Source organism: Carassius carassius, chromosome 34 (genome assembly GCF_963082965.1).
Source record: "Carassius carassius chromosome 34, fCarCar2.1, whole genome shotgun sequence".
NCBI lineage: Eukaryota > Metazoa > Chordata > Actinopteri > Cypriniformes > Cyprinidae > Carassius > Carassius carassius.
Genome location: NC_081788.1, coordinates 12,934,920 through 12,946,351, shown reverse-complemented (window position 1 = coordinate 12,946,351; position 11,432 = coordinate 12,934,920). Strand labels below are relative to the sequence as shown.

General features: G+C 38.7%; 1 protein-coding gene across 1 annotated transcript; it reads left to right on the top strand.

Annotated features, from left to right (window-relative positions):
• The first annotated feature begins 2,925 nt into the window (after positions 1-2,925).
• On the top strand, positions 2,926-5,712 carry LOC132114424 (frizzled-10-B-like). The gene has a single exon (XM_059522528.1). It carries the CDS (start codon positions 3,611-3,613, stop codon positions 5,351-5,353), a length of 1,743 nt encoding a protein of 580 aa, XP_059378511.1. The 5' UTR covers positions 2,926-3,610; the 3' UTR covers positions 5,354-5,712.
• The last annotated feature ends 5,720 nt before the right edge of the window (positions 5,713-11,432 follow it).

Here is an 11,432-nt window from a genome sequence, read left to right as displayed (position 1 = left end):
AACTTAAATTGAATTAGGTGCATTATTTTACAGTATGGCGCAATGCTCTGTCATTTATGCTTAACCAGGTGAATGTCATAAACCTTTTAAACAAAACCTGTTTGACAGACTGTCTTTTTATATTTTGACATCCAAATGAAACAACAGCTATATTGCAAAATCATATATAAATGTGTTTTCTTGAGTTACCAGGTTGTACAATGCGCTCATTTTACCAAAACAACTTGCATAAGATGATTTATAATACAGTACTTCAATACCAAATTCCTAATTTGATTCAAATAACTGACCAAGATGAACAATTTGCATACTTAGTAGTGCTCAGTATGGCTTCGAGAGTATTATATTAAGTTTGTTAACTCTCTGAGGGACATCAATAATGATTAAAGTGACAATATCAGTAAACTGTCTCACCCAACTCACAGTAGGACAGGCTTAGTTTCATTTCTCAAATACACTGAAAAGCACTTTACAAGCTGTCGTAAAAAAAAAAATAATAAAAAAAACCTCTTAAGAGTGTTCTAACAAAGATCTCCAGAAAACCATGGTCGAAAGGTGTTGCAGAAATAAATCATGGTTTTACTGGGTAACATAAGAGAGCACTAAGCTCTCTGGTATCTCTTAAGGCCCTGTGCCTTCTTCATAGCTGCCACATGAGACTTACCAACAACAGCTTGCTCATGCAAAGACACTTTTCACCATCTTTTTGAGCTGATGTAGCTGTAACATGAAGTGCACGTCTTTTTCAATATCACTGTTGAGTGTTTTATATTACTGAAAACAAAAACAGCCAACAGAGATTTAACCCTCATCCAAGCGTACAGTGACAGTTGAACTCTGACATTTTACCTTGATAATACCAACACTTTGACAGAGAGCTGGCATGCATAGATGCCCTTGAGGAGTGTGTCATGGATACAGCCCTGAGAGCTAGGTGAAGACGAGGCCCTGGATTGCCAGCATGAGTTGAAGATGAATCCACTAAAACAAGACTGAAAAGTTCTTTGTCTAATAATTCATCTTTAAGGCATTTTTATCCTGTACTCATGCAAGTATTTACGAGAGTGAAGAATGGAAACTGCCATAGAAGACGTTAAAGGCACAATATGTAAACAATATTTTTTTTTATAAATTATCGAAAAACCACTAGAACAGTGACATATATTTTGCTGACTTGTGTACTTACATTATACCAAACGTTTTCGAAGAATGTTTAAATCCAGAAATATAAGCAATTTTAAAGGAAACCCCACCGTTTTTCCATATTTCACTATGTTCTTCCTCAACTTAGACGAACTGATACGTACCTCTCCCATCTCATTTAGCTTACCACCATTCATTTCTTAGATTCCAAACAGGGATGAATTTAGAAGCCACCAAACATTTCCCTATTTTCCCATAGTTTTCCCTATTTAAAGACGGTTACATGTGTAGTTACACGAGTAAGTATGGTGACCCAAAATAAAACATTTAAAAATTAATAAATGAATAAAAAATTATAATATATGGCAGAAGAGCACTTCGCAGAAATTCGACCTCGGCGCAGTAATATCATCACTTCTGAAAACCCCCCCTTCCCCCTCTCCCCGCACACCTGAACTATTGGTAGTAGTTTGGGGGAGTTCTACATGCTACATCGATTAAGTGCATGCACTGAGACGGGAGGGGTACGTATCAACTCGTCTAAGTTGAGGGAAGAACATAGTGAAATATGGAAAAATGGTGGCATTTCCCTTTAACTAGTTACATGGACCATCTCCATAGTGTCATTGTGTCACCTGCCAATGACGTCATAACCCTTTGATTTCTGGTTTTGTTTTGTAGAAAACATATGGGAACACCAAAGATGCTTTAATATACTGTGTGTTTTATTACACCGGTGACGACGGTAATGGCAGAGGATTTATAAAAGCACTTAGTGTTGTGTAAAAAACAACACAGTCTTTGTTATTTGAGCATTGTGAATTGTTTGTGACAAGTGAAACATCAAAATTACACTTTAGAACTTTTTTATCATGTTGAAGAAAGAGGCAGCCAAGTGCAGGAACACTAAACATGTCAGTAGTCATTTGATTTATAAGTAAAATGGCATTTGTGTTCAACATTCCTGTAAGATACTTTCATTTTGTTCTAACATAAATTACACAGTCATAACTAAAATGTGAAATGTTTTTTTTTTTTTTTTTATGCAAGGATGTGAAATCTGTGCTTGATGAACCATTGTTGTCTTTGTTAAGCAAGTATAGCAGTGCATGTTTAAAAGAAACTTTGGTATAAATATTTAAATAATGTGTTTGTTTGTTTTTTTTTTTGTTGATTAACAAAGTTTCTAAAATTGACCATAGACATTTTACTCATAAATTAAAACCGCCATTCTAAAATAAACTCCGTAGGCATAAATGAACAGGTCTGGATGCATCATCCATCCCTTCGATGAAAGACGTGATACTGGCAAAAGTTTTTAATAAAAAACTGACATCTCACTTTTTTTAATCAATAACATCTCAAAAGCCACACGGTTTCACTTTGTATTTCAGATGCATGGGGTGAGAGCAAATACACATACTTTAGCCATCAGTTCAGTCAACAATAAAAAGCGAGGGGAATTTAAAGTAATAAAAACTCTCTTTTCGCTTTACTCTCTCTTTCCACAATGGCCGGAGCGTGAAAATCGTCAGTTGTAGAGTAAAAAGGGGGCACATCTCGACTGGAAAACCACTGAATCCTTTTGGTCATCCTCGGCGAGAGAATTTCTCACTGATTTGCACCGATAAGTGTACCGTAAATCATCAGAGGGATTTCGTCTGGGGAGAAAACAACAACAACAAATGGCCAGTGAGTAATTTACTGTGATCTTGTGGTAAAACGGTAACAGCCAGTTCCGCACGGTTTAAGGATAATCTGTGTGTCAGTTTGTGCTTTCTTATGTAAAGCAGCTGTCTTTGAAGGCGGGTCTTTTGGCAGGTTAGTTCAGGACGGTGGCGGAGGAGCTCAAACACAGACAGCGCGCGAGGCTGAGAGCAACTCGTGACGGAGAAGCGGAGTGTCTGGAGACCAGACGAGTGAATATTCACTCGCTTACCGAGCGGATTCATTTTCAGATGACTGTGATAACACGACGCCGTGACTTCAGTTTGGATACACTTTGCGGGGGATGAATGCGGGAAAAAGTAATGCGAGAGCAAGTGGAAAAGTTAGTGTACTTTCGTGAGGGAAACAGATCGTCAACATTATCTCACAGGAGAGAACCATAAGAGCTTTAGAAGAAGGAATTATCATCTGTGGACTGGGGATTTAACATAAATTGTGTGAAACCTCTATGTATGGTTAGAGCTTTCTAATACTTATCTATCTAAAGATTTATATATATATATTGACAGATATTACTTTTGAACTGAACGGATTGTTTGGAATCAGAGTTACTGACTGATGGATTCACAAAGGAAAACAAGTTTTCTTTTTTAAGAATTCATCCTCACCTCTCTTTGGTATACAATAACTTTTTTAGTCAACCAGCTAAAATTATAAAGAGTGACAATGAAACAACTTTTCAAGTAAAAATATTTTTTTTTTTGGCAATCATTGTTACATGAATTAATACAGAAAGACAATGTTTGCTGCCACTTTTGGACTCAGCCTTGTGCTGCTGTGCATGGCCGGGTTTTGTTCCGCTATCAGTTCCATCGACCCGGACCGGCCAGGTGAAGGAAGATGCCAGGAGATTGCTATTCCACTCTGTAAAGACATTGGCTACAACTTGACAGTTATGCCGAATTTAATGGGACATGAAGATCAAAGTGAGGCGGCCATAAAGCTGCACGAGTTTGCTCCACTAATTGAGTTCGGCTGCCACAGTCATTTGAAGTTTTTCTTGTGCTCGCTGTATGCTCCCATGTGCACGGAGCAGGTATCCACACCCATCCCAGCATGTCGAGTAATGTGTGAGCAGGCACGGCAGAAGTGTTCTCCCATCATGGAACAGTTTAACTTCCACTGGCCTGAGTCACTGGATTGTTCCAGACTGCCAAATAAAAATGACCCCAATTACCTCTGTATGGAGGCACCAAACAATGGCACCGACGAGCCCCCAAAAGGCTCCCACACTCATCCACCAGACTCCCGACCCCCTCGGCCAGGTAACAGCCAAGAACTGCCGATAAAGGAGAGGGTCGGTAAGACGACATGCAGCAACCCTGGAAAGTTCCATTACGTTCAGAAGAGCGAGTCCTGTGCCCCAAAGTGTTACTCAAACATCGACGTGTACTGGAGCCAGGGCGACAAGCACTTCTCCATGGTGTGGATTGCCATCTGGTCCATCCTGTGCTTCATCTCCAGTGCTTTTACCGTCCTCACCTTCCTCATCGATCCACAGCGCTTCAAGTACCCCGAGCGGCCGATCATCTTCTTGTCTATGTCTTACTGTGTTTACTCGGTGGGCTTTCTTATAAGACTTTTTGTGGGGGTGGAAAACGTGGCCTGTGACCGTGACAATGGCGTTCAGTACATCATCCAGGAAGGCTTGGAAAGCACTGGCTGCACTATAGTCTTCCTCATTCTTTACTACTTCGGAATGGCCAGTTCCCTGTGGTGGGTCATCCTTACTCTCACGTGGTTCCTCGCTGCTGGGAAAAAATGGGGTCATGAGGCCATTGAAGCCAACAGCAGCTACTTCCATCTAGCGGCATGGGCTATACCAGCAATTAAGACCATCATGATCCTGGTTATGAGGAAGGTAGCGGGCGACGAGCTGACAGGGGTCTGTTATGTGGGCAGCATGGATGTCAAAGCCTTGACGGGGTTTGTTCTTATCCCCCTCTCCTGCTACCTCATTATTGGCACTTCCTTTCTGCTGTCAGGGTTTGTGGCACTCTTTCACATCCGTAAGGTCATGAAGACTGAAGGAGAGAACACAGATAAGTTGGAGAAGCTGATGGTTAGGATCGGCGTCTTCTCTGTGCTTTACACGGTCCCTGCCACTTGCGTCATCGCCTGCTATTTTTACGAGCGTCTAAACATGGAATATTGGAAGATTCTAGCAGGAGAGCAGAAGTGCACCGAGGACAGTAAGAGTGGCGAGGAGTGTGTGATGAAGAGCTCCATCCCAGCCGTGGAGATCTTCATGGTTAAGATTTTTATGTTGCTGGTTGTGGGCATCACCAGCGGCATGTGGATCTGGACCTCCAAAACACTGCAATCGTGGCAGAATGTTTTCAGCCGCAAACTTAAAAAGAAGACAAGGAGGAAGGCTGCATGTGTTTTCACAGGAAGTGGACCTTATCTCAAGCCTCATCCTCCATTGAAAGGACATAAAACCAAGTATGAACCGGCAGGTCTTCCTGCGACCTGTGTATGAGTTGGGCCTCTAAACACAAACAAATGGCCAAGAAATTATAAAGTAAATGCTGGACTTAAATGAACTGCAAAGAGACAAGCCAGCAAAGGACACAATAATGCTCGTATTTATTTTATCCAAACTTCAGAAGCAATGTCCCCAACAGGTTTTTTTTAGTTCTTGATGCTTGTACTACATCTGAAACTTTGCATACTTTGGGAAAAGTTTTGTGAAACAAATAATAACGGAGCAAGTCCATATTGCTGTCATTTGGATGACTGTATCATGTAATGTGCAGTAGTTGTTTCCTTTTGTGACAGACAGAAAGGGACTCTGATACTGTAGGGCTGTGATTAAAGACAATGGAAGGACTCGACAAACTGTGTCATACACAACTACACTGACATTGGAGTGCAGCTGCTCAATAAGGCCTCAGCAGAGAATGAACTGCCTTTTTTTAGGCCTTTTCATGGAACAAAGTAAATCTTTAAGCACTAAATATTGCCAACACAAAGAGAGAAACTTGTTATTTGAGTTGTTTTATACGGTCAGTTCATGGTTCTGGTTTGTTTCGTTATACCAAGCTCTTTTTAATGTCCTGAATACATTAGTGTATATTTCTAAAGGTTCATATTTTATAAGAATAAATAAAACATTTTAGATTTAAATGTTTGAAATGAATAGCAAACGCTTTTTTTATTTGTGTAGAGTTTGAAAAGTTTTTCTCTATGACTTTCTTTTTTCTACAGGATACAAAAGAATTCCATACAATGACAGGCAGTTCAATTCAATTCAAGTTTATTTGTATAGCGCTTTTTACAATACAAATCGTTACAAAGCAACTTTACAGAAAATATGTTTCTACAATATTTAGTAGTAGCTAGTAGTTTGTGCATGTTTGACAGGTTTTTCGAAAAATAAAAATAATAATAATAATACAAGACGTAGTCAGCTAGATGCAGTGGGGTTGACAACAATACTGTACTCAGACTTTGCAAGAAAAAAAAACAATAAGACACTTTTCAAAATATCTTCTTTGGTGTTACAATAAAGAAATGATGATGATGAGTAAGGGATGACCGAATTTACATTACAAGGTGAATTATTCCTTTTAAGGTTGCAGAAATGGGTACGATTAATCATTTGGGTTAACAATGGAGGATGAGCAGTATTTACTGTACTCATCAATTGTGATAATCAAATTATTTTTCAAATATAAAAAGAGAAATATATATATATATAACTTTAATGATCTCAAAGATTTTGAAGGACCCTTTTCACTTTTTAAAATGCCCTGGCTTTCATATTCCTATCTATCTATCTATCTATCTATCTATCTATCTATCTATCTATCTATCTGTCTGTCTGTCTGTCTGTCTGTCTGTCTGTCTGTCTGTCTGTCTGTCTGTCTGTCTGTCTGTCTGTCTGTCCGTCCGTCCGTCCGTCCGTCCGTCCGTCCGTCCGTCCATCCATCTGGTTTAAATCTCTTTTTTGTCCCTACTTAGCACATCAGTACCGTTGTTCTCATAATTTTTTGGTGTTAATACCTTAATACTGGGTTGGCCTGAAAAACTCAGGTTCACAGTACACAGTGAGCCTTAAGGTTGTTTGTCTAGACTCTAGAGAATGCAGAAGGATATTTTAACATTACGTCCTTTAGAAATCTAATGACATCCGTCATTAGCTTGAACCCATAGAGCACATTTGTGTAGGTGTAGACAGGTGAGGCTGACTTTCAGGTGTTGCACAGTTAGATGAAAACTATACCATGCAACAAAAAAGGAAAGTACATTTCCCTCTTTACATGCCCTATGATGTCCTATAAGCTTCTGTTATTCCTGATGTGTGTTTTTAATTTGGTTTGAAATGATTTGTGTCAGGAAATGAGATATATATCTTTTAAAGAATCAAATGCTTATAAAATGATCATACTACTTAATTTGTAAAAAGTAGTTTATTTCCCCTATATGCACACACCCAGATTTATCACCAGGTGTCTTTTGATCTGTCTTCATACGTAATGTGCTTGTTTTAAATCCATTCTTAGTATTCAACTGTGTATTAACTGTGACGGTGAATCAAAGAAAATATTTCAGATTTTGTTCAAAATAGTACAGCTCACTAAGCCCAAATACAGTGAACAGCAATTGGCAAATGGCAAATATTTTCTAGGTTGTCATTGACACTTTCAGTCATTAAAAGATTAGTGTATGTTTGGACAATTTCTCTGCCCTTTAAAAGCTTAATTTAGGTGTCATGTGCAGCGTGTGTGTGAAAGTGTGTGAAAAAGATCTAAAATAGGTCTGATCTGATGAGAAGGATTGAGTGAATTGTGTGTTCTGTACTTTGCCCAGGGGGTATTCAAGTCTCTACAAAGTCCTTGTAGTGTTTCAAAATTCAGACACACGAATCAGAGAAGCCTCGTTTGACACACACACACACACATACTTGTGTACACACCAGGCTTTTTAAGGGTCACCTGGACTCTGGGGCCTAGGGTGTGTGAGTCGAATTGTAAATATCGATGACAGTTACCACTCCACCTTCTCTAAAGAGTATCTCACTTTTTTCTTTCCCCTTTTTTCTTTCTTATCTGCTATTTCTGTAGTTGTAGTTGAGTAAAAGGTTGGTGTACCATGTGTTTATGAAGTGAGTATAACAGCCGAAGTGTAACGGACAGCACCCCGTTTCGTTTTAATGCCACATCTAGTGCTCTGCGCATCTGAAAGGGCTTCTTTCTTACCAGTGTCCTGAGAGCTTTATCTAGGTGTTTGCTTGCTCTTTCCAGATGGAAAACATTAATTTCAGGTATAAATCCTCACGTATGATTTATTTTGCTTTTGCAGATTATACACAACTATGATAATTTCATTTGTGGATTGGCTTGGGAACCACAAACTGGTTTTTATTCAGATTTCTTATTATTCCTTTCACATTTCTGAGGTTCTCAGAAGTGAACTTTTATACTGGTGTCTTTTTATTTCACAATTTTGATTATATCTCACATTTATATCTCACAATTCTGAGAAAAATAGCAAGAATTGAGAGATATAAACATTGTAAATTCTGACTTTCCTTCTCGTATTTCTGAGTTTACATCTTACAATTCTGACTTTTCTACTGAGAATTGCAAGTTAACATCTCACAATTTTGAGTTTGTTTTTTTTATGTGCATTAAAAAAATGTTGCATGAATGTAATCTTTCTTCCTCAGAAACACATTATGATAAGGTCAGGTTGCCTACTATGTGGTGCTGCCGGTCTTAGTTTGTTAGTTGTGTGGTAAGTGTGCTGACATGCTAACATAAATCTGTAGGCTGACTGACTTCAGGCAGGGTTGGCTCTCTTTGATCTGATCTTTTTTTGAAGACGCCCGTACACTCATCACCACAGGCCCTTCAGCACCTGTTTTCCAGTCAGGACCTGTTTAAGAAAAGCGTTGCTCCGGTTGTCTCACACAGAAACACACCGGAACACTCACTCTCACAATGGCTGTGTTTCTTAAAGTCAGTTGTCAAGTCTTGTATTACCTTTCTAGAACTTTTTCTTTTAACTATAAAACCCAAGGTTTCTCTCTTGTCTCCAGTCTTTATTCAAATTGCCTTTGAAAACTGTGCCTGTGAAATGGCTTGAGATAACAGCGCATGAAAGAGATTAGAGAGGAGACACTGGGAGGGCGTTGCTATAAAGAAGCTGTGTAAGCACCTTCCTATGCCTCCCAATGGCAGATTCTTCCATCTGAAGATTTTAGATTTCTATTGAACTGGTTGATAGGACAGAGCCTGTGAAAATCTTCATAACTGTAGCTTTAGCGAAATGCTTTCTGTTTTTAGACTGCTCTTTGATCCATCATCATTATTAATTCTCTTTCAGAATGCACATAAAATAAATCATTTTGTTGAGTTTTGAGCAATTGGGCAGCTAACATCAACAATATAATGCCCAGAAAGTGGCATGAGTTTCACTTGAAGGTTTCAAAAAATAAATCCTGTGCACTACTCTTGCATCATTACAAATTTTATTAACAAAGTATCAGTCAACTTACCTTCCTCAGGCCTAGAACACACACACACACACACACACACACACACATACATACACACACAAAGGCCATATATATATATATATATATATATATATATATATATATATATATATATGGTCTGTGTGTGTGTGTGTGTGTATGTATATGTATATATATATATATATTTTTTTTTTTCAAACTGTCATTTTGGACTTTTAACTTTGATATGAGCTAGCTATGGTACAGATGTAAACTGGTGTGAGCATTGTGTGATTGGAAGAAAAGAGGTTAAAGTGGCGAAAAAGCACTCGCGAACAAACATGCAGCTTTCTTGTTTTCTTCTGAGAGCCTTTTGGAGAAAAGTGTCCCTTTGCAATTATCAGTTGTGAAAGTGATTATAGAAGAATCTGGAGCAATGGCAACAGTCCCATCTGCCTTGCAGCAGGGGCACTTTCCTTCCCGCGACATTCCCGTCGTCTTTCTCACATTCTCACAACTCATAAGGGGCCACCTGCAGTCAAACACCTTAGCACAGTATAAAGCCACAGACAATGAAGGGATAAGCTCTTTTATAAAAACAAACAGCAGAGATGTGTGTGTATTTACGTCTGCATCTATGTGCTTGATGTGTGTTTGTGATAGTGAGTGTGTGAGTGAGGCAATGTAGGGGCGTATGTGTGTGTGTTTGCATGTCTGAAATTGCCCTCTGATGTCTGCACCTCGTGGTAAAGGTGGAGGACTTCTTTAGAGAAAGTAAACAACAAGAGAAGTGACACTTTTATAAACACTTAGATCACATTGAAACAAGCACAACCACCCAGGTCAACCTGAAGAGTCTATTTTTACCTTGCATTTTTTTATTTTTATAACACACTTTAGTGCATTTTTTTCCCTTAGCATATGTTCTGTGGGGACTGAATCAGTCTCAATGAATCTCCAATGAATCATTAGGACCAGTTTTGCGAATCTGATAAAACAATTAATTGACAAGAGTAGACTCAAATCATTGTTTGAACCAGACACTATTCTTTCTTTTGGCAAATTGATAAATCAATGAATCATTTGGATCAGTTTTGTGATGTCACACCCCACTGGACTTTTGTAATGTTTTCATCCCTCATGTGCTCTGTGTGACCTAATTTCCCTCATGTTTGATTGTGTCATTTAGTTCAGGTGTCTTTGGTCAAGACCCAAACATGTTGTTTGTAAGACCCTCTTCTTTGTGTGATTACCATTGTTATAATCTTCCTCGTGCCTTCATCTCCCTAACAGCAATAGTGTGACGTGAATTTTGCACACACACACACACACACACACACACACACACACACACACACACACACACACACACACACACACACACACTTGTGTATGTATGTATTTATGTATGTATGTGTATATATATATATATATATATATATATATATTAGGGATGCACCGAAATGAAAATTCTTGGCCGTAACCGAAAACCGAAAAAGAGAAAACCAAGGCCGAAAACTGAAACCGAAACACCTAAAGAAATTATGCCAATTATTAGTACCATTGCATTTATTGCTATGAACGTGTACATTCGCGATGAAGTGCAGAGGATCCGAAAAGATCTCAGTGAGACGTGTGCTAACAGCCTCTATAAGACTGTACTTTTCTTTGTTTTCACTTCGTGGTCCGTCTCAATCTCTTTGTTAAGAGAAGCTTTAGTGCTGCGAATAAAGGAATAAGAATAGAGAGAATGTTCTCTATTAAGACCCACTGGTGTGAAGTGAATGTCGCGGGAAGCTCGTGGTCTGCGCTATGCAGGTGCACGTGCAGGTCGCGGTTTCTGTTTGTGTCATCACAACATTTCGGCCGTGTTGTTTCGGTGATAAAAGTCTTCCAAAAAATTTTCGGTGGCCGAATATTCGGTGCATCCCTAATATATATATATATATATATATACATATACACACACACACACACTGTTTTCCAAATTATTATGCAAATGACATATCAATAGGATTTTGGTACAATAAAGAGTCAGATATTTGTTTGTGTTGTTTTTCACATCATTTCAGGTAACTGGTATCAATCTCAGACTGGT